At 47.2% G+C, this 23,326-nt stretch overlaps 1 protein-coding gene across 5 annotated transcripts in view; it reads left to right on the top strand.

Moving 5' to 3' along the window:
* The window catches only part of LOC144125184 (E3 SUMO-protein ligase PIAS2-like), a 129,195-nt gene that overhangs the window by 66,894 nt on the left and 38,975 nt on the right, over positions 1-23,326 (top strand). For 3 of the 5 annotated variants that reach the window (XR_013313345.1, XM_077658350.1, XM_077658349.1), the window contains 5 exons: positions 4,527-4,592; positions 17,589-17,992; positions 19,531-19,615; positions 20,862-20,988; positions 21,892-22,041. Coding sequence is in view for 4 of the 5 variants with exons in the window: in XM_077658350.1 (XP_077514476.1) it covers positions 4,527-4,592; positions 17,589-17,992; positions 19,531-19,615; positions 20,862-20,988; positions 21,892-22,041 (832 nt within the window). In the remaining variant the exon portion in view is untranslated. The remainder of the gene's footprint in view (positions 1-4,526; positions 4,593-17,588; positions 17,993-19,530; positions 19,616-20,861; positions 20,989-21,891; positions 22,042-23,326) is intronic. The other 2 variants (XM_077658351.1, XM_077658352.1) reach the window with 1 other exon arrangement.

Here is a 23,326-nt window from a genome sequence, read left to right on the forward strand (position 1 = left end):
CCGTGCCAACAACCAAGATACGTAACGGCCGGTCAAGGCAGTACTTTGGCTTGGCTGCTAATCGAACATACAGGGTACGATGCCGGTGCCCATCGCGCTTTTGTGCACTATTTGTTCGTGTGCTGTAGCCGCTTCTTTTGCGCCCTGCAGCCACTGCGCTTGGCCTGCCTGGCCCAATGGCGCTGCGCGCCGGCGGCGTTCACTCCTTGCTCGCATAAATTAAAGAGTGCTCTGCAACGTATCGTAAAATATAAATACCTTAACAGATTTTGCTGAATCGCGTTAAGCCCCGTTCACACTTGCGAGTTGCAAAGGGCATGCGCCCAGCAGTTGCTTGCAACCAGGCAACTGCTCGAGAACACCGTTATTCACACTTGCAAGCGCTACCTGCAGGTCGCCTTCTCGTTGATTCTCGTTCGAAGCAAGGACTATCGGGAATGACGTTGTTCGCGCGCTTTCGAGTTTCGTCTGCCTTGGCTGCGTCTCCCGCACTCGCGCTCGGTCCCCTACAGTGCTTTTCGCAGTATACTACGACGACCCGAGCGAATAGGAGGCTGTTGGGACGGTTTTGATGCGCACCGCGGCCGTGCAAGCGCCATGATAACAAGGTTGCGCGCTTTTCGCAGGGCTGGTCTGCCGACATGTTTGACGGCCGCCGCGTTCATACCAAGCTACAAGCTGTGGAGTAGAGGAATGTCAAACATGAATCATTATTGAGGATTGTTGACTAATACCGAGTTCCTGGTAGAAGCGATAGCTGCGACGCAAGCAATTTTCTTCCCATAGCCGATTTGTTTCTACCGAGTGCGGCTCTCCTGTGTCTGCTAGTTCCGCTGCTGAAGGCGTCGCGGAAATCGAGCATATCTTAATTTTATTAGACGAGGTTCACAGTAAAACGGTGACGAGAATAGCACTTTTATTTTACAGCGCTGATCAGTTCCGAAGCGCCCTTAGCGGCGGCATCGATGTGAAGCGGCTAGGCTTAGCGACGACTAAGGCAAACAGGGAGCAGCGCGGTTCGTTGCCCGGCGCGTCTGCGGGCAGAGTCTTTGGCGAAAGCTCGGTACTTTGCTAAGGCATGCTTCTTCGCTGGTCGAATAGAGCAGGCTGTCTTTCTGGTAGCGTAGTTGTCTTCCCGTGCTACCGGCAAGTACACCTAGGGACGCCGGCTAAAGTCCCTAGCACAGCTGATCTAGGGACTTTTAATACCGGCTGTGGGCGGTGCTTGAGTCCAGTGGCGCACCGATGCTTCCCGCAGCGTGTGTGCATGCTTGCTGTGCGCCGGTGAACCGATTACGGTGAGGGCTTGTATTAAGAAATATCTGGATGACTTACCTTGGAGCACAGCGTACGGGCAGGGGATCCTCCTGTTATCTTGGTTGGAATCTACAACTTGAACGATCTCTCGTATCCGCGGTAGTGGTGCGCGCGGCAAGTGTTCGCCATCACATACACACACACACCATCTTCGCGGCAAACACAAAATCATGGAACACGTCAAACCAGCTCAGCCACACGGAGAAATGCGGGGTCTCGATACCACGACAAATGCGCGAATACTGAAAAAAAAAAAAAGTTCCCCAGAAGCGCGCAACTCTCATCCGCGTCGGAAAGTAGTGCCCAGAAGAGGTGGAAGCATGTTTATTTTGTAACCGCGTTCTCATTTAGCTCATTATTGTCTTACGTCTGTTGTATCATTTCTCACTGAGCTCATTATTGTTTACGTTTTTCGTATCATTTAACAGCAGTTATTTGTTTTCTAAGTGAAAACATCGGTGCGCGGATCGGGCGCGTACAAATACGCTGGGAAAGCGGCCGTCGCCATATTGCTTGCCTGGTTTTTGCACCGCAGCCACAGTGGCTAGAACAATTCTAGGCACTGTAACATAGCCTTCCACGTGATTGCCGCCATACTAATCACTGGACTGCTTTGTTCAGGTGGCACGCCTCTACCAAACCGCTCCCTGGGCGCCGTGGCCTGTTCACTAGGCTGCTGCGAGCCCCTCGCGCAGTCCAGACAACAAAATGGCGGCGATCTGGTTGGCAAGGTCTATGACACCATTGCGCAGGGGCAAACAGCAGCCCACAGAGCAGTATTGCCGGCGCCCCTGATGGTGGCGATACTGTGGCTGAGCCCTTTTTATCGGGCGGGCTCAGATGTCGCGTCCTAACCGCGAGGTGCGGAGAGGGGAGCAATACAGAAGAGGAAGACAATGGAAGGAATAAGGAGGGGAAGGCGACGTAACGTCAGTCCGCGAAGACGGGGGATACCACCACCGCTATTCCGCCATTGCTACAGCCTCCTCTTCGGGGGTCAGTGTCGCACCGGTGCCGTTGCTGGCTGGGGCTTCCGTCGATGCGGTGAATACCGGCGTTTTCGGCCAAGACGGTGAGCGAGAGGAGGCGGCTGCAGTCGCGCACAGCGCAGCGCGAAGTGCTCCGTCATCCATGTCAAAACCGGCCAAAAGACGCAACGCAGGACAGGCGCTGACTAGACAGGTTTAGCTGTGCGTACGCAAAGAGTTAGCGTACGCGAGGAGTTTGCGGGGACGGTAGTGCGCATGCGCAGAACGCAAGCGCAAGCCTTGCGTCTTGCGTACGGTAGCTTTGCGTACGCTAGCCAGCGGAGTTTGCGTTGCGGCGCTTGCGTGGCTTGCGTACGCTAACTTTGACAAGATGGCGGCGCCCTGTTCGCCCACTTCGGAATAAATATATGTCGCCGCTGGATTCTCCGACGCAATAGCTCGCTAAAATGGTAGCGGTTCGCTTTTATTTCGCCTAATATTGCCCACACGTAGCGGTATAAGCGATAACTAGCCCCTGTATTTCAGATAATTTGGCGATCTTCAAGCTCCCAGGCCTAACTATATTCAGTGTGCTTTCCTCGGAGCAACGACACCTGGCGAAGCAGTTTTCTAACTTTTAGCCAGATCTTGCATTTTCTTCGGTTTGCGTAGTTTTTCTTCTTGGAACAAAAAAGGCTCCCAATGCACTCACAGTAGTTATCAGTAATCACGGATGAAATTTTCTTCAACCGAGCGTTGATGTGGTTTGACTTCTTGTCACTAGATGGCGCCACGTGTGCCTGAGGGACGCTACGGCACGGTCAGCTAAAACTATACTTCGGAGCGGACAGCGTAACGCACGCAGCGCCGTAGCTCTTTGCGTACGCAAGCACTTGCGTACGCAGAGCTAAAACTGTCTACTGTCAACTGAAATGTTATGGAAGGAAAGAGGCGAAAGAAGACTCGCACTAGACAATGCGCGCGCACATATGACTCAAACCGATGAAAAGGCGGACACCAAAACGACAGTCACCGTTGTACTAGCGCGTCCATGAAAGCAAATCCCTAGATTTGCCGAAACGGGCTGATCTTTGACCGAGGCGACTTGACGTGTCCATAGTGCTGTGGTTTCGCCGCTTTGGGCGGAACTGTTCGATCACGGTGCATGTTGATGCTAGCGACTTGGCTCGGCTTTGGCTGGAGTTTTCGTGGGCCGCGTCTACCATTAGTGCCGTTAGCTTGATCTTTGAGGTCTCGTGCTTATCAGCCAGGCGGCTCCGTTGCCCGAAGGTTTCAGAAACTCCGGCGTTTTTTTTATTTTTATACAAGCTTGTGCACGCTCGTGTGTGACTGACACTCCATTTCTTTCCACTGTCATAAGCCTTTATCGCGTTTTTCCGGCGATGCTTGTGTTTTCTTCGTTGTGCGATGCGCGCGCCGTGCACGAAAACAAAACAGGCGCACAACGCGTATCATTAAAAGGTCGCATCCCGCACTTGCTGGTCGAGGCAGTCGCGCGCGCGGGCAAGCGACGGAGACGCACGACCCACGCTGGCACCTGCGCACGCCGAACCACGGGAGTGCAAGCGAGGTTTGACGACGATTTCGGAGTTCCGTGCCTTATTGCCCGCTTTGCAAGCTGCTTCCGCGATGTGTCCGGCGTTTACTCCCGGCCGAACGTAACACTTTATACTGAACCGGCCCCGCAACCGCGGCTCGACACGAGGCCACGGCTCTAAACTTCAAACGCCCGCGCGTCGGACACGACATGGCGGACAAAGCTCCGTTGCTCAGCCCTCGCTACAGGCGTGCTGCTTTGAGGTACGACGCTGCGTCGCTTTAGTGAGAGCGTGCATGGTCATTTTGGTAGTGCTTTTATCGTTTCGTCGGCAGCGATTACCGGCGACTCCCGAACCGCTGTCTCGTGTGGAAAGAAAGCGTGCGCGCCCTCCCTCGATGTGCTGTCTTAATTCGTTTCGGGTTGGCCGAATAACTTTTATAGCGGCTGTTGCGTTTCTTTCTCTTCGGGTGCTTAAAAAAAAATAATTTGCCCGGGGTGAGAGTCGCGGTCGCCGTTAGTCGCTGCCTCCGTCGCCGAGCGGATTTTTAACGTCCGCGATCGCCGGATTGCTCCTCTCGTGCGTGTGCGCATAACGTCTCCCACTGGCCCAGCGCTGCTTTAACGCTGCTGATACCTGGGCGTGAGATTTACGGCGAAAATTTTCGATTTTGCACCCACAGAGCACAGTTTGCAAAGCAAGCGAAGCGGAGACCTCCGCCGGATGGACCGGACGGGCCGGTGCATACGTAAGTGCCGAGCGCGGCCGAGTGCGCGTTCGTTGATTCGCCGACCGCTGCCGGGCGCGTTGCTCCTTGTGACCCGTCTGTAGTCCAGTTGCGCGGAAGCGTTTCTTTCCCGAACCGTGTGCGCGACAGCACCCGCGTGCATGGTTTCGCGGGACGCATGATTGCTCTCTCGCCGTGCGCGGAGTCGGAACCCTCGCCCATATAAACGGGCCTGTGAACTGTGTGAAACGGAATAGCACTGCGCGTAGTAAAAAAACAAAACAAAAAAAAAAAACGACTCGTGATTCGGGCACCCCCCCCCCCAATGACTCTGCAAAACGTAATGAGTGGTGGCGCCAGTCAGCCAAACAGTTGCTGATGATTTTGGTCCGCTTTCAGGAGAGCCTTGTGTAAATGTGCTCTGGAACCTGCTTTCCTGGGCTGCCTCAATGCACATTCGCCTTGAGCCAGGTGATGACATCTACTGTCCAGCCGCCTGCTGCAGTAGTGTGCTCACGAAGTTCCTTACAGCCTAATACTTCCACGCTGGGCAACACTGCAGTATGGAGCACTACAGTCATTTAACTGCTGCCAGGACTGGTATGAAAACTCCCAGGGATCTGTTAATGTAGAGAATGACCGATCCCGCTTATATGGGCATTAACCTATTACCACTATCTGAACAAGTTCTGTGCGTGAACAGTGAATCCATTGATCCCCAAGTGAAAATTTGTTAATGGGATTCTGCTGGTTTCTAGGTTTCATCTGGTCCCAGAAGGAAGCCTTCTGGTTTGCTGCTGATTGAAATGGTCCCTGTAGGGCACCAACTGGTTTTTTGCTTGGATATAATGGTCCCAGAAAGAAGCCTTCTGGTTTTCTACTGGTCCCAGAAGGAAGCCTTTTGGTTTGCTGCTTAATGAAATGGTCCCTGAAAGGAGCCTTTTCTAGTCCCTGCTGGGAGCTTCTGATTCTGAAGTGGGATCAACTGGCTCCTACAGAGAACTTTTTGTTGTTCAAATGACAACTTTTGTTCGGTTTATGTTGTAATGGCGTTCCTCAATTAACAAAATTTTTCACTGAAATCTCAGAGTTTTTCTACTATAAATTGCAAAAATAGTGCTGAAATTTAATGAGAAAACTGTTTATTAACTGTTCCCCACTAACACCTGTGGTATGCCCTTAATGAGGGAGTATATAAGCATTAGGTCATAGTAACAGTTTGCATTAACGTGAGTGTATGTAATAAGTTGTGTGTATTGCAGTGCTTTGTTGTTGGTCTTGTTGGCACTTGCTATGATTTAAGCTGTGTGTTCTCACTATAGGCAGATCTGCGTGGTTCTACAAGGTTACACATTTTAGTGTAGGTTGCTTCTGTTTTTTTTAATTTTTGGAGTGTTCTTATTATCATTAAGCAACTCTTTAAAACATTTTGTAGCTTTTCAGAAAGTTATTAATATAAGTACATATTACATTGATGGTTTATCCAAGTAAATGTCCCTGCTATCAGCTGTTACTGGTTCCAGCGGCTACTGATCCCAGCAGCTACAGGTAATGGGCCAATAAACCTTTTGAGCCGAGACCATAAAGAATCCCATTTGGACATTTTCACCTGGGTGTTCTGGTATTTGCTAACACCAGAACCGAAGTGAAAACAGAGGTGCTAGTGCACCTAATTCGCATTTAGCCTTACTTTGAGAATCAGCCGTAAATTTTTTTTTTGGTCACATGATTCTAAGCAGCACATGCAATTTGTGCTCAGTTTTTAAGAACGCGATGCTGAGAAGTATGAAAGTATTCTCCTTAGGTTAATCTAAGCGCTTTTTGAAGCAAAGAACTGTTTATTCTTTTTGGTACAAGCATTCTTGGTAACGTGATAATGGTGCCGCAAAGGGTTGGCGCAGCTCTCTCTTCCATGCTTTGTCCTTTGTCTTGCAGTGCAGTGTTGTGTCACAGAAACGCTTTTGCCTTGCCTTTAATTTGGTTTCTGGATGTTCACCCGCAAACTAGTGTTGAAAAGTTTACCCCTACGGTCAGACTGTCCACGTTCGTAGAGACCGGCAGAGTGAATATAAGATAGCTTATAGTTTCACGTACGTAGTTCTCTTATGGGTCGGCACGTATGCACGCGAGTGTATGTACGAAAGCTCTTATATGAGTCTTAAATATGTACTCTGATTTTTATGTTGCAGTCCTTGCGTTGCTTGCATACGTAATGTTGACAACATGGCGGTGCCCAACTCACCCGCTTCACAGCAATAACAGCTTCATCGCTAAGCCCTCAACGTGGTATCGTGCTCTAAACTGTTGTATTCACCTTCAATTTGCCCATTCATACCCTTGCATAATGTTTCAAGTGCCAAATAGCTTTTGTTTTTCAGCCAGAAGGGCAATTTTCCAGTTGTTAAGCCTGACGAAGTAGTGTTTGTTGTCTTCATAGCAATGCTCCGACGCAGTTCGACTTGCTTGGTTCTGACTCTTCTTGTATTAAAGGGACTATGCAATAAATTAATTGACATTACGTAAAGCAGACGAGAGATTTTTCTTCATGTATTAAAGGACTATGCAATAAATTAATTGACATTACGTAAAGCAGACGAGAGATAGGCATTTGATCACTCGTCACCCCAGTGCAAGAATTTTTGAGCTAGCATCAATAACAGCGAGGATATAGACGATTAAAAATTACGCTCCTCCTCTCCCCCCTTAACTCGTACACGAGTGGCACCAGAAAAAAATAAAGAGAACAGCTCTGGAACTGGCCCCGCCCATGAATACGTCATCCGCTGACGTTTATTTTGCAACTTCCATTTGTCGCTCCTAGCCCCCAGCAGCAGCAGCGTCGGCGGCGTGGCGGCATCTCTTCGATCTCTTCTCCTTCCTGGATTGCGGCGCGCGTCTGGTTTTTTTGCTTGTCGTCTGTTGTAGTTAGCTGTAATAAACCCAGACCTCGAGGTGGGACTGCTCGCTTTTACGGCCGCGATGGGCATCGAGCCCCATGCGTGCGCACGAAGAGCCGTGCGAGTGGCTTTGGAACTCCTGACAGAAGGAGGCGGCAGAGGAAAATTGAGACCATATGCGCGAAGGCAATGCCCTGACTGGCTCGCGCTTGCCCGAGAGGGTCGCGCGGCGGCACGAGCAGACAATTTTCACGGCTACCGGAAGTGTGCCCGTGACGTCGTGGCTGCCGTGGTTCCAGCAAATGAGAGCGTGTGGTGGCCTGGCGACGTCATGGTACGGTGACGTCTTTGTTCCACGATTTTAGTTCCAAAATCGGTCACTACAAGTACACCAATCGGCCCGCGAATTTTGAAAAACACGGTTTTTTTAATTAAAAGTTCATAATAAATTGCCGGCTCAGTTCTGAACTCATACTTGGTGTGAATGCTTCTTAGCATCATTTCTAAGCATTGTTCATTGAAAACATTTACAAGTGACTTTTTATTCGATGCATAGTCCCTTTAAAGTGGCTACAGCAGTGTCTGTACCTTTAAGTAGATTGCGCTAGAAACAGCACGCGGCGTGCCTTGTGTACGTGTAATTATAAGGGTTTCAAACGACATGCGCTTAGGCTACGTAGACTGCTCACGTTTCCGTACGGGAACTCTGTATGTATGTGAAACTAAAATGGCATATTATGTGTCGCTAACAGCAAAGTTTAGGTTTGAAAACAAGGAAAACAATGTTGAATGCATTACATGTATTTGGGTGAGACGTGTTATCTTTTTAGCTAAATTCTGGTGCGATCTCCCTGTTGTACAGTGAAGTTTGTGTTGCGTTGCCCTGACTGCTTTAATAATTCATCAAAAAGGTGGTTCTGCTTGTTTGAATTGGGTCCGAAACATCTGCCTGATTTTCATCAAAAAGGTGGTTCTGCTTGTTTGAATTGGGTCCGAAACATCCGCCTGATTTTTTTTATGCATGTTGGGTCGTCTGTCATTAAAAAGCATCGTTTAGGCAAGGATGACTGCAAGAACACAGGTTTCGGAACTGAAAATTAATTCAGGCAGATCCTGAAGGAAAAGAACATTTGTGCCGGGGTTGGGGCTTCAGTGTTAGGCCCCCATTTTTTGCACCATCTCCTCAATTGCTCGCATCTTACTTGCAGCTCAAAAGGGCACTGAGGACACATCAAAGTTGACCTTTGTATATTGGTAATGGTTACCATATTTTAGTTATAAAGAAGCTGCTTTCACTGTAAATGGAGCTTTTATAAGCTAGAGAAGGCCAAAAACTGAAATACTGGTGGCATCACCTCGGGCATGTTATCAGTAGCGAACAGTGGTGATGTCTAATACTATCATTGTTTGTGAATCTCTTCAGCTAGACCATGTTGTCATCCACTTCCAGCGAGTAATCAGAGAGTTCCTGTTGTTCTGGACATCAACATCACGAGTTCAAATGAAGTGTTGGTGGAAAAGCTTCATTTTCACCTCGAAATTTTTCGCAATAAGTACCTCGTTAGCTGCTGAACGAACCTCAGTCTGGCCACAAAAAGTTAAAAACGATCTAATGAGCCCACAAACTGTGGTAAGTGACGGTGTGTACTTATGATGTGGGGACTACTGTACCCATGGGTAACAGGAGAACAGTGTGCTTTCACTGGCCATTTGGACTGCAGTGAGTGACTGAAGACAGTGAGGTAGCCCGTAGATTAAAGTTTTGACAGTTCAATTATTTTTTTCGCGCATGTTTTGCAGCCCATTATGTGAAGTGTCGCTATGCTCTAGTGCTTGTTAGCTGACACTGTTTGTAAACTGTGGCATATTGGCTGTGAAAGGCAAGCACGTATGTGTTCACTGCTTATGAGTGGCTGCCATTACCTGGAGCTGAATCCACCTACCCATCACATGATAAAGCGCGGACTAAAATCAAGCGGAAATGGTTTTGCAGCAACGTCATTAGTTTTAAAGGAACAGAACACTGCTGGGAAACAAAAAATAAAGAATGCATCTTCTACTAGGTCTTGCAAGCACTGAAATACTGGAGGTTTTACCATTAATTTATATTTTAAAGTAACAAAGAAAGTGAGGCCAGACCAGGAGGTGACGATGTACTCTGATCAAACCTCATTGTTTTGATGGGAGTAAAGATTCCCAGGTGGTCGAAATTATTCCGGAGCCCTCCACTAACCTCTTTCTTCCTTTCTTCTTTCACTCCCTCCTTTATCCCTTCCCTTAGGTGCGGTTCAGGTAACCCCTGATATATGAGACAGATACTGCGCCATTTCCTTTCCCCAAAAAACCAATTATTAATTATTATTTTCACTAGCCTTCTTTAAGGGTGTCACTTCGGTTCCGTACAGCATTGCTGGCCTCAGCTGTGTTCTGTAGACTTCACCCCTCATATTAACAGCGATCTTGTAACAAACGACATGTGGAACAGCCTTCCATTATTTCGTGGTTGAGTTCTGTGAGTGGCCTCTCTTGCCACGTCTCCCTGTTCATCAGTTGGCAAGCCAAAATACTTGAAATCCATTGCTCTCTTGCTTATGGTGCCCTTTAGGCTTAGTTATGTCCTTAATTATAAGCCACATGCTCTATGCTGCTTCAGCTGATTCCCAGACCTCACTCCTGTATTTTCAACCAGGCCTCCAGCTTTGCTTCGCCACTCTCCTTGGTCCTTGAAACAGTGTGATATCCATGTGCAGTATACTTCAAGGTATATTCTGTATGCCCTGTGAGGACATTCATTACTGTACTGAACAGGAAAGAGTTCAGTGCAGGACCCTGGTGCAGTCCCACTGTCATGTCAAAGAATCTAGTTTAGTCTAAGCAGCTGCAAACTTTTGTTGTTGCAGTGTATGTCTATACGTTTCCTGAATAGGCTTCGCATATTTCTCTTCAACATCTTTTTCTCTAACACTTCTTCACGTTCTTGCCTAAGACCGCCGCGGGGGCTCAGTGGTTATAGTGCTCGGCTGCTGAACCAAAAGATGCAGTTTCTTTCCGGGCCGCAGCAGTCAAATTTCGATGGAGGCAAAATTCTAGAGGCCCATGTGCTGTGTAATGTTGGTGCATGTTAAAAGAACCCCAAGTGGCCGAAATTTTCTGGAGCCCTCTGCTATAGTGTCCCTCATAACCTGAGTCGCTTTGGGATGTTAAACCCCACAAACCAAACCATTTCTTGCCTTGGGACTTATCATAGGCCTTCTCCAAACCTGTAAAAGTGATGTAAAGTGCTTGCCTAGCAAAAATGTTCTGCCAACTGTCTGAGGCAAAATATTGCATCTCTAGTAGACTTCCCCAGCATGAATCAAAATTGTCGGGGCCTGATGCTCAGCTCTGCTCTGTCTTGAATCCAAAACTCTTGATCGTCATGATTTGTGACATCAGCTTTATCCCTTGTCAGCCTTGCAGTTGTTTTCCTCGCCCTTGAAGTTTGGGATAATGATGCTTTCTTTCCTTTCATCTGGCATTGCTTCCTGTTAGGCATGGTTTCGAACAGGCCAACACCCTCTTTTCCCAGCACCTTCTACAGGGACCTGATCCAGTCCTGCCGCATTTCAGTTTTTCATTATCTATAGTGCTTCTTCCACCTCTGCTCTCATGATCACTTGAGTTAGTCCCTAATTTGGCGGTCTATCTTCGCAATAGCTCCGTGGATTCTGTGCATTAAGCAGCTCTGTAGAGTGCTTCTTCCAACTAGTTTGTGTTTCTTCTAAGTTGATGCCCTTTCTTGTTCTGTCAAGTTTTTGCACAGTCTTGTATACGTCTTTCCCTCCTTTGTTTCCATATCCTCATGTATGTTTGGCACGCCTTGGCTCTCCTCTCCTGGCTGGAGAAGAGATTGCCTGTCTAAGCTTTCCTTCACTTTGCTTTTACTGCTGCTTAAATCTTATCATCTTACCACCAGATTTCCATGCCTGCACTGCTGATAGCTCCTGCATTTCTGAAGGACTGTTTCTCTGAAGTGCTGCTTCAGTTGAAACACTTGATTTTCCTAGTTGCCTTCTTCGTTTTCTTCCTTCCCTTTGCTGCGGGGTCATGCTTTGGAGGCCCAGAAGCAGTGGCCTTTATGGAGGACTATGGTGCCTGTACAGCAGCTATAGTTATCTTCCAGTAGTTTTACATATGACTCTTCTGCACCCTGATTCTGTAATGACTGCTGAGATTTCGACTGAGTCAAATGCTGTCTCATAATCTATGAAGAGTACATATAAGGGTTGGTTATATTTGCGCATTTCTCTATTAGCTGGTTGATAGTGTGAATATGGTCCATTGTCAAGTAGCCTTTACAAATGCCTGCCTGGTCCTTTGCCTGATTAGAGTCTAAGGTTGTTCTTTATAAAGGCAGCATTAAAATTCTAAATTGGGAAGGGTGTCGGGAGAGACAAATACTGGGAACAGTTGGCGATAAGAGCTAATAGAACACCTTAGTTATCTGTGATTCGCTGTTGATATTGTCTTGCTGAGTAGCTTCGGATGAGTTGCAAAGCATGATCACTGACTTACACAGGCAAAACAGAATGGTGGTTCTAAGAATTAATTTGCAGAAAATTAATGTTCAACATCTTCGGAAGGAAACAGCACAGCTTACGATGGGTAGCGTGGCACTGGAAGTGGTAAGGGAATGCATTTACTTGGGCTAGGTAGTGACAGCTACCTAAAAATTTAAATAACTGGTAGAGTAAGAAGGGTGGAGCTCATCTGCCAGGTACTCGCAGATCGTGAATGGCAGTTTACTAGTATTGGTCTAGAGCAAAATATATAACAGCTCTATATTATTGGTATTTGCCTATGGGGTAGAAAAGGAGAGAAAAAGGGTTCAGCTTAAACTGAGGACAACGCAGCCAGCTGTACGAAGGGAAATGATAGGTGTAACATTAAGAGACTGGAAAAGAGCTTAGTGAGTCACAGAACAAACACGAGTTAATGACATCTTAGTCAAAGTCAAGAAGAAATGGGCAACAGTAGGGCATTTAATGTGAAGGCATGATAACTGTTGGTCATTAAGAGTAACGGACTGGATTTGAAGAGAAGGCAAGCATATTAAGAGGCGGCAGAAATTTAGATTGGTGGATGAAATTAGGAAGTTTGCGAGTATAAAGCGGCCACATCTGGTAAGGGACTGGGTTTATTGGAGAAATATGGGAGAGACTTTTGTTCTGCAGTAGGCGTAGTCAGGCTGACGGTGAAGCAATGGTTGGTGCTGTGACATTAGAATTATTCACTTCTCTAAGGTCATTCTGATGGTACAGAAGATGGTCAGTTTATGCACACTGCGTGCCACTATTGCAAGTGATGAGCTGCTGTCCTGTATTGCGGAATGAGTTTAGAATGGCTGCTCTTTTGTATTGCCGAATGAGTTTACAATGGCCAAGTCAAAGGCAACTACTGAGTCTGTTGTCCTTTGTGTATTCTCATTTTTCTGTATGTAGCCATGTCCTCCATGCACTCTGTTTCCTCTAATGCGCCTATTGAGGCTGCCGCCAGAGTCCTTCAGTAAATTGGACTCTGCTGCGACCGATGACTCTGTGGGGCATGGGTGGTTTTCACATGTATAACTTCTTCGATACCCAACTTCACAGTCATTAGCCTTGCACTTCAACAGTTTTCCTTCCATTCCTCCAGGGACAGGATCATTCACACCCCATTTCTTGCTTCCTGGTTACCACTGCTGTAGTAGATCTCGTACACACTCCTGCAAGTTCTCTTGCTCTTTCTTCTTTCCATATTGTCTCTTGAGAATATGTCTTCTCTTTATCATGTCAGCTATCTCCTCTTCCTGTCATGGTGACTGCATTGAGGGAAGCTACCCTAGCCGTATCATGCCACCCGAGGTGAACAAGAGGCACCTCTTGGGGACGCCTGTACATGCACAAAACAGTTCCCTTCGCATGCCACCCCATGTCCTCCCTCCCCGGCATCTTTCCTCTTGCTGTGCTCCTCTGTCTCCCTCTCCAATCTACCTCTTTCCCTCCCTCTCATTTCAGGAGAGGAGGCGACGGGTGGGACTACTATGGGAAACTGAAGGAACCTGTCTAATGCCCGGATTCACAAATGCTCTTCAACTTGATGCTCCACCTCAATATTCTCCTCTCTCTGTAGAGTGGAAAAAACAACTGCTTCTGCACTCAGGGTTCGGTTGTGATTCTTAATACTCCTTGGCATTGCCTCTGACGAAGGCTGCTCGAGAAATCTCCCTCGAAGCTTAAGTGGTGTATGGGGATGAGATTAAGTTGAAAGTTTGGCCTGAAAACTGCATGCCAGTAATGTAAACACATACAGTGGAGACCACTTATAACGTAACCACTTTCAGCGCAGAACCGGATATAACGCAGGTTTCTCTGACCACCGGTGTTCCCGCCATAGAACTCAACGTATAGGCCGACCGCTTAATACGCAGACGTGCGAACCAGAATACCGGCTATAGCGCGGTTTTTTGAAGCTCGCAGCGCAACCATGAAATTCGGGCACGGAGCGCAGCTTCGCTTCCCGTTTTTTGCCAGCGGAGTATATATGCGCGGAGGCACGGGCAGCGGCGAAAAGAGAGCATGGCGGACTGGTGGACGCACGCCACGAAACGAGAGAGGGAGAAGGAGCAGGCGGCCCCGATGTGATGCCCGAGGGAAGGCAAGTGCATACGTCATGGTAGCAGCACCCAATCCAGGCGTGCACTGCACAGAGTGCAGGGTAGAACCAGCAACGCAGCAGAGCGCAGCCGTCGTTTTTTTTTTTTCACTGCAGTCTCTTTGTTGTCTTGTGTGCGCGCACGCCGTGCATTCAGGCTTCTTCAGCGATGGCGGCGGCGTCAAAAAGCGGCATGCTTTATCGCTTGAAATGAAGGAACGTGTGATCAAGGACGTCGAGAGCGGAATGAAGGCATCGGTGGCGGTGAAATAAGGGATATCCAACACAACCGTGGCGACTATCTTCAAGAATCGGGAGAAGGTGCGGCAGCAACTGCAGCAAGATTCGTCTTCGCAGTCACGAAAGAGAATTCATGCGTCTAAGTACGAGGACGTGGACGCGGCACTTTCGAGGTGGTTTCGGGAAGTGCGGGCTCAGAGTATACCAGTAAGTGGCCCCACACTCCAACAAAAAGCTAGCTGCTTTGGTGTTCTTTTAGGCCACAATGACTTTAATCCACTTAATGGATGGATTCAACGGTTCAAAGACCGTCATGGCATCAGCTGCAAAGTTGTGTGTGGCGAAAGTGGAGAAGTTTACGACAAGTCATCGCAGTCTGGCTCCGCTTAAATTTAGAAACCATACTGTCAATATATGCTGGCAGGGACATATACAATGCTGACGAAGCTGGCATATTTTATAACCTACTGCCGAACCGCACTCTCGTGCTGAGAGGCGAACCCTGCTCTGGCCGGAAGTCTTCAAAGAAGCGCATAACTGTGCTGTTTTGCGCAAATATCGACGGAAGCGACAAGCGTCGCCTGTTTGTCATGGGAAAATAGGCGAGGCCGCGTTGCTTCAAAAGGCGAGAGTACCTGCCAGTGGCGTACAAATCAAACAAAAAAGTGTGGATGACGTAAGAGATGTTTACGAACTGGCTTTGCAAGTTTGACGAGGATATGGTGGCAGAGAAGCGGTGGGTTGTGCTTATCCTTAACAATTGCACTGCTCATAACGTCCAGCCAAAGTTGGCTGCAGTCAAATTGAAATTTTTGGCAGCAAACACTACCGCTAAATGTCAGCCCCTTGACCAGGACATCATCGCCACTGTAAAGGCCCTCTACAAGAAGCGCATCTGTGAAAGAGTTTTGCTTGACATACAGCAGCAGCAGCCCCTTAAGGTGCATTTAACGGGTGCCATCGACATGGGTGTTGCTTCGTGGTGGCAGTTGAAAGCCGAAACAATAAGTAAGTGCTTTCGAAAGGCTGGATTTGTACGTGATGAGGCTCTTGAAGCCGATGAGCAGAGCGACGTTGCCATCGATAGGATAGTCAACGCCGACGACGTGTGGTCCGGCCTTGTTGAGAGTAACTTTGTTTCTGCGGTGGACACTTTTGAAGAATATGTCGATGCTGATGAAAATGAGTTGGCTCTCTGCGAGGAAGCAAGCACGGACGATGCGATTGTCGCAGAGGTGCGCAGTGATGTGGAGCTTGCAACCGAAGATGAGTCGGACAGCGAGGACGATGGAGACCCGATTCCAGATGTGCCGTGCAAAGATGCGCTCGAATACCTGTGCAGAGTGAAAATGTACTGCGCGAAAAACAGTTTGAGCGACAAATCGCTTCAGTGTTTAAGCCTTGTTGAGGACGAAATCATTTGAAGTGCAGTGAAAAAACACCGCCAAACAAAAATCACCGCATTCTTCCGCTGATTCACTTTTGACGCAAACATTTTTCGTGTTCAATTTGAGATTATTTTGTATGTGTGTGCATGTGCAATTGTGATGCAAACATGGTGTTCAGTTGCCATTATTTTGTATGTGTGTGTGTGTGCAATATGTGCAATATGTGTGTTTGAAAGGTAGGTTGCCCGTTCGGCACGAATAAGAGCCTAAAAACGCGACGTTTTGGTTATAACGCGGTACCGCTTATAGCGCGGATTTTTGCGACTCCCGCGACTGACTTTATAAACGGTCTGCACTGTATTTTGTACTGTTGAGCCTTTTGAACAACCTTCACAAGCGGCGTCGATGTTCACAACTTAGTAAAACATCTTTTTTGTGGGCTACTTGAAAACAACAGCAGTGGAAAACGGCCGGAAACGCTTTCGTGTGTGGCAACATTCGCCACCAGTGATAGTGTATAAAGGATATGATGTAGATCATTAAGGAATGGTCTGAAACCTGGTGACTTCTTGGGATAAGTGTAGAATTTCTCACCCTTGGGGGTGAGTGGTGAAAACTTGTGTGGTTCTACACAGCGCGTTGCATCACATATACCCATACTAAGAAACTGGGCTCTCCAGGAGCAAATGCTACTTGCGGTTTGAAAGCAAGCTGAGAGCCGTAATTGTTAACGCACATGAAAAGCCATGCTCTGGTGCCGACCACGAATATCCCATCCATGGAACGAGCGAACCCATGCATTGCTTAGGCAATGCCGGCTTGTGTCTGAAGACGTAGCACAGACGCAGCGCAGATGTTTGCACTGCTCAGCTGTGCCTCTGGAGACTGCCAGCTTCCTGTATGCAACACATCATTCTACACAAGTGCGCTGTCGTCTGCGGAAATCACCACGGAGAGTGAGTTTGTGATTAGCCTTTGGATGCACTCTGCAGGCTGTGAAACATTGCTCAGGTTTCCAGTGATGATTCGAAATGTGCCCACACCGTATAAGCATAGTGCAATTATCAGCTGCAGCACTGGAGTCTGTGACTGACCACAGTTATCCATGCTCGGCATCGGTGGCAGGGGCATGAGAGGCTAGCCAAAGTCGTGCTTGTAATAACGTGCTGGAAATTCCGGGTTGAACATGTTTGATGTGTCTCCCTGCTGTCTACTCTCACAGTGGGTGCATTGCTTGGAAAAGGCTTTGGTCAAAGATTGTTTGTAGCAACTGGAAATGCTCTGAGGTTCTTGTACACTGCAGGAATCACCTAGTACATGCTTGGCTCAATAATTCGTAATATCGGTGTTCATTATATTGAGGTTTTACTGTACATACCTTGAGCGGTTGTAGAGAACTTTCTCGTGTTCTTTTTGCTGGAACAGCTCCGTGAACTCTGCTCCCGATTAGCTGAGGCAGGCCTTGGCTTCCACAGTGCTTGGCTAGTTTTGTAATGTAGCTACTACCGACTGCAGCTGAAGTGGATGCTGCACTTGAATCTGCAGAATGTTTCTTCGCTGAAGATAACAAGTACCACCGGTTCTGAGAACAAAAGTTTCCGAAGTGAATTAAGAGGTCAGTTCGTGGAAATGCACCCTCTCCTTTGCACATCGGGCCATTCAAAGGTCTGGGCAACCTGGCTATGCAATATCACCTGCAACGTGTTGTGTTATTTTCCTGTACTCTGGTGCCTTGTCTGCTCTTGTTGATGAGGCACGACACTTGACATGTGGCGTGTGTGTGTACTGCCACCCTGATCACTCCTGTCTTCTCCATGCAGGCGTCGGTTCCCCAGCAATGCTGTGGGTGCCAGTTCGCACTCATCCGTGGATGCATCCGACCCAAGGCTGTGTGGTCCTGCATCCGGCAGTAGTCTGAAGGGTCCCAGTGCCTACCTCCCCTCCAGTGCAGCTACCCGTGCCAGCAGCCTGATGGCTGGCCACCATGGTGGAGGGGGCGGGGCAGGACCACCGCCTCTGCAGCCTCTGCACGGGGGGGACTACTCGTCCAAGCTGCACCACGTGGCCCCGCCCCCTCCGCCACCTCCCCTCATGGGCCCTGGTGGCGCTACCGCTGCTCCAAGCAGCCACAGCACCCATTCATACCCAGTTCACCCGGATGTGCGCTTCAAGCGCTTGCCGTTCTATGACATTTTGGCTGAACTCCATCGGCCAGCCAGTCTTAGTAAGTGCAATGAAACTGGATCGGGGCAAGGTGAAAATGCAATTTGTGTGTGGCAGGTTTCACTCATAGCAAGAATAACAAACAGCTGAAGTGTTGCTTTATATGAGCTGGCCAATTTGTCCTCATGTCACACACTGCTACTGTTAACATTTTCATAGAGCATGGCTATCTGTTCTGGAATGTGCTGTTCTGGTCCTGCAGAACAACTCGTGTACAGTCGAGTCCACTTAAACTGCCACAGTTATAATGAACGCTCTCTTAATACGAACGTGGGTGGACCTGCCGTCAAAGTGTGTGTTAGGGCTACGGCTCTGGGTTTCAGATACAATGAACAACTGTGGTCGCACTTCTCGGGTATAACGAATGGAAAGGTGCCGTAAAATCGCCCCCATAGTCGAAAAATGCGCACTGTCCACCAATTCGGTGATGGAAGAACGTCTCCTAGTTCCCATGTTGAGCACCGAAAAAGTAATAAAGGTGGCATTACAACTGCAGTTAATCTCTGGCCAAGAGTGCTCCATCAGTCTAGGATTTCAATTGGTGCGTGCGTGCGTGTGTGCCAACTTGGCGAAGTATTAATGTTAAGGAAGCAGAAGCGTGGCAAGACCGAGACGGGGACAGCATTGAAAGTGGAACTACTGCACACACTCGATGATCAGCCAATGACAGCGATGTAAGAAGTTTGTATTCAAGTCACAAGGTATGCGTTACTGGCCCACCTGGTCATGTGCCTCGGATCTGCGCTACTGCATGCAGGCAGTGTGCATGCAGCAGAGGCTCTGCTCTCGCATGCACTGTGGTAGTGTCATCACTGCATTTTTGTCGAGGATCGCAGACGAAGATTGCCGATCTACCATCAGTCACCGTGGGCGTTTCAATATGTATTGGTATTATTGTGCCCCTAAAGCAGCTCATCCACAGCAAGTCTCTTAGGAGCACATGACAGTTCTAGAGAGCTTAGAAAGTGGCTTGATAAGGTCTGAGTTTAAGAAACAGATATCCACTAAGCTTGCACTTCTAAAAGAAATAAACGCCACTTTTGTCTGAGTGTATTTTTTTTTGCTGTAATAGGGCAAGTCCACTCGCTACAAACTTCGGATGCAACGAGCGCGATCCACGTGTCCGTCAAGTTCGGTGGACTTGACTGTATTCGTGTCAGCAGCGTAGGCAGCGAGGCATTTCATGTACAGGGGTGATGGAAAGAAACACGAACAGAGCAGAGCTGAGGCGCTCTGCTATTCGCATTTCTTTTCATGGTGCTCTTACTTCGGTGGTAGCTAAAAGACGCTAGAGTCATCCGTGATGCATTGTAGGCTGACTCTAACGTCTTTTTCTTATCACCCTGGTAAAAGCGCGACCAAAAGAAATTTTAACAGCGGAGTGCAAAGGCGCCGCATTGTTCACGTTTCTTTCCGTCGCGATGGTACATCTTCTACTCTTGTGAACTACATGGGCGGAAAATTTTCTTTTGGCAGCTGGTAAAGTATATCATATGCTGCATAGCTTTGCATCAGGCATTGCTCCAATTCATTTTGCAGTGCCCAACAACAGCACAAGGTTTCAGGAGAACAGCTTCGTGTTCCACTTCACTCCTCAACAAGTGAACGACATTGTCAGTTCAAGGTAAATTTTCATGCTTCATCGAAAGAATGGAATTGTGCAGCAAGTGTTCCTGTTAAGAGGAGACACTGGTCTCTGGGACCAAAAAACGACCCAAAAATCAATTTTTTAAAAATGACATTTTTCGAGCTTGTAGCTATTATTCTTCAACTCCACCAGTTTTCTCCTCCAGGAAATCGGTATTTTGACCATATTAAATTTAGATCACTGTGTGGGCTCAATTTGTTCAGGAGCAGCCGATTTAACACCGTGAAAATTTTGGACACCTGGCTGTCTTAGTACGTCAACATCTCAACGTCTAGGACAGATAGACATGTCATATTGTTTGCTAAGAGAAGCTGAAGGCACAATGTATGCAATAATCGAAGCACAATTGTTCAATAATGCATCAAGAATTCATAATTTTGCAAAGTTTATCGATGCACGATATTCACACTTTGAATGCTGCTATTCTAAGTGCTGTAAAATTACTAATGAGGATAAAATGGAAAAACTGCTTTGATTATAGCACTCATTACTCACCATACTATGTAGCCATGGGTTAAACATTATTTTTTATTGAGCCATTTTTTTGTAGCGAGGTACTAATAAATGACTAATTAAAAGTAATTATCTTAGGAACTAATGATTTAATTAAAAAAGCAATTTCATATTTGAAATCAGTATAAAAATTGAGCAACGTCATACAGTTTCATTAGGATTGGACTAAAAATAAGGAAAATAGGTCTAAAACCAGTGTCCCCCCTTAAGAAAGCAATATCTCTCATTTTTCTGCAATGCACTGCTGCCTATTCTAGTACCCATGCAAATGCATAATTGCTGTGGAGTGTACTGTCGCAATGGCTTATTGTTTTTACCTGTCTTTACTGCCTGAGCACGCAGCCTAAAATTGAGGAGCACAGTTTACAGTTGATTGTGGGCTTTTTAATTCAGCAAAGATTCCAGGTTGTGCAACTTCACCACAGAATGAATGTTGAATTCATAAGCTTTTGCTGTTCATGATGCCTGCTTTATGGAATGACTTGCATTGTGCCATCTTCATTTCCTATCATTGCCTGTAGCATGGTATTTTGTCTGGCCGGGTGGCAATAGGGCTAGGAAAAGGTGCAGGTTGGGTCAGTAGGACATGTTTTCCTAGTGACGTCTGCAGCTGCTTAAGCTCATCTTGAAGAGAAGGTCGTGTAGGTTGTGCCTGCGGGGAGGCAGGAGGTAGTGCTCATTGGCAGTTTTTTGACTTCCACTGTTCCAGGGACTACAGTATAGGAACAAAAACTGAATTCACAGTGCAAGTGCTGCTTCGATTTTGTCTACTGGAAACAAGCTGTGAGCAGGATGACAACTACCCTCCGAGCATGTGTGTGAAAGTGAACTCCAAGGCAAGTACATTGGAGGCCCGTGGTTTCTTTCCTCGCTTATTCAAGTAAATGTGAAGGTTTGGAGCAGTGAGCATTCAATAGGCTTGATGGCAGTTAACATTACCAGTTGCAATGCAGATACCAGAGTTACTTGCATAACTTTAGCCCGCGCATAATTTTTGTACCCCCAACTTTTTGAAAGCTCGCATTTTGAAAAGAAAAAAACTTGCATATTTTGCACTCTCTGCTGTTCCTGCCAGATCACTAGCACGTGGACAGGTTTGTGCAAGGCAGCCTTGAGAAGATTGGCGTGGCCATGTTGCCATCTGCGGTTCCGAAAGGCACAAATTGTGTGCCATTTACCTGGCTCACTTTCCCGGACGAACAGTTGTGCATGTGCCTGAATCTGAAACTGCAGAACTGTTTGCTGTTTGGTTCGTGGCTAGGCAGCTGGGCTGCACATGAGGGTGCCATCTCATGGCCCTTCTTTTGCCTCCCACTTTGGCTTTGTGATTGTATCATTGCGTGTTTATTGCTAGAGCTGCGCACATGGCTTTATGCCATCCTGCGGTGGACTACATAAAGTGGAGCAGGGCGGCAGGGGTATGCATCTTGCATTTGGAGTCTTTTTTTTTTTGTTGATCAGCACCCTAGGGGTGCAAGATTGCAGGGGGGGGGGGTGAGTAGTGTACATACAGGCGGCAACATACAGTAATATTACACGTTATGACCTGTATAGCGTCCTTTAAAACATCTTCAGAAAATTTTCACGTAATTTGCAGACCCCCTTTTTTGAAGCTTTAATTTAAAGAAAAAAAAAAGCGCGCAAATTATGCAAGTAAATATGTTGTAATGCAAAATGCTGCCTTAGCTTTGTGCTTAATGTCACTGTGCTTTAATTTTTTTTTTTTTTTTGCTACCCAGGTCTGTCCATTGCCAACGCCAATCCCCACCAACAAGCCTGGCATGGAGCCCAAGCGACCAAGCCGGCCGATCAATATTGTCAGCATGTGCCGTCTTTCCCCCACAGTTTCCAACCACATCTCAGTCACCTGGCTGTCCGAGTATGGCCGGGTATGTTGCTGTTACAATACAAAGCTTTTCACTGACTGTCATATTCCTCCTATTGTTTGTGACCAGTGCAGCTTTGTTGATTATTGTGGTGGGTGGACAAAGTGCAGGGTAATGCTGGCAAAAATCAGCAAGACTGCTTACAGAAGTGGCAACTCAAATGTACTCAAATGCATACCAAAAATGATAAAATGGTGCTCTTGACATAGCTTCACCACCAAGCTTGTAAGATGTGAGGAGAAGCCAACTTCTTTAAATCCTTGGGGCCGTGAGACAAAGCGTGCGGCGCGTGAGGAAAAAAAAAAGAGTAAAGCTGGCTATGAACGCAGAAAGAATGAGGCACAGGTCGCTGAGAAACGACAGACAGTAAAAATGCCTTGAAGAGCAGGGAAGGGAAGGAAAGAGCGAACATTCGCAGCAAGGTAGCGCAGAGCACAGGGAACCAACGGCAAGAAACGGAAGCACTGCGTAAGCGGTATCGCTGCACCCTGATTGTGTCGCACGTTTAACTGTTTTCTCTTAAATGACGCTGAGGCAGCAGAAAATGATGCAGTGGTCACGCAAAACTTTGTTTTCCACATAAAATCAAACTCTCGTTATATTTGTAGCTGCATTGTATTTGTGCAAATGCAGTACTTCCTCAAGACGTCAACAAAATTGAAAACGTGATGATAAGAAATGTGATGGCTGAAAATAAATAGTTATCACATAAAGGGACAAAAGAGCAGGATGGAAGGTATTTGTCAATTTCTTTTATAAACCAACTGTTGTGTTTAAGAAGTGGCCAATTAATTACCGAGAGCATCCTCAGAGCCATGCCATCACCAAAAACTGATAAAGTAGAGACACTGATATAGCAAAGATTTCTGCTGGTCTGAGTCACTTTACTATAGAGCGGTTCTACTGTACTTGCAAACTTTATGAAATTTCTAATGTTTACGCATTTGACTGTAATGAAGCGTGAAAGGTAGAAGAAAATGTAAGCACTTAATTTGACAAGGCAAGAGCGGGGTCTAGTTGGTGTTTCATACTGAGGAAATCTCGCTATGTGGTACAGGATGACATGAACACTGACGGACTGCACCATTGCGGGTCAAGCATTGTAGCCATCAACTAATCATTGGCAACGTTTTTCATTTTCACACACTGTTGCCGGTGCACTACAATAAGACCTCGTCGTGGTCTTGCCGTTGTGTGGAAGATAACTGCAGTGTCAGTAAAATCTCGGCTTTTTTAAAAAAAATAAATTGTGTGTTTTGATTTTAGAGGGTTTAGGTGTCGTCCTTTT

This window comes from Amblyomma americanum, chromosome 3 (assembly GCF_052857255.1).
Source record: "Amblyomma americanum isolate KBUSLIRL-KWMA chromosome 3, ASM5285725v1, whole genome shotgun sequence".
NCBI lineage: Eukaryota > Metazoa > Arthropoda > Arachnida > Ixodida > Ixodidae > Amblyomma > Amblyomma americanum.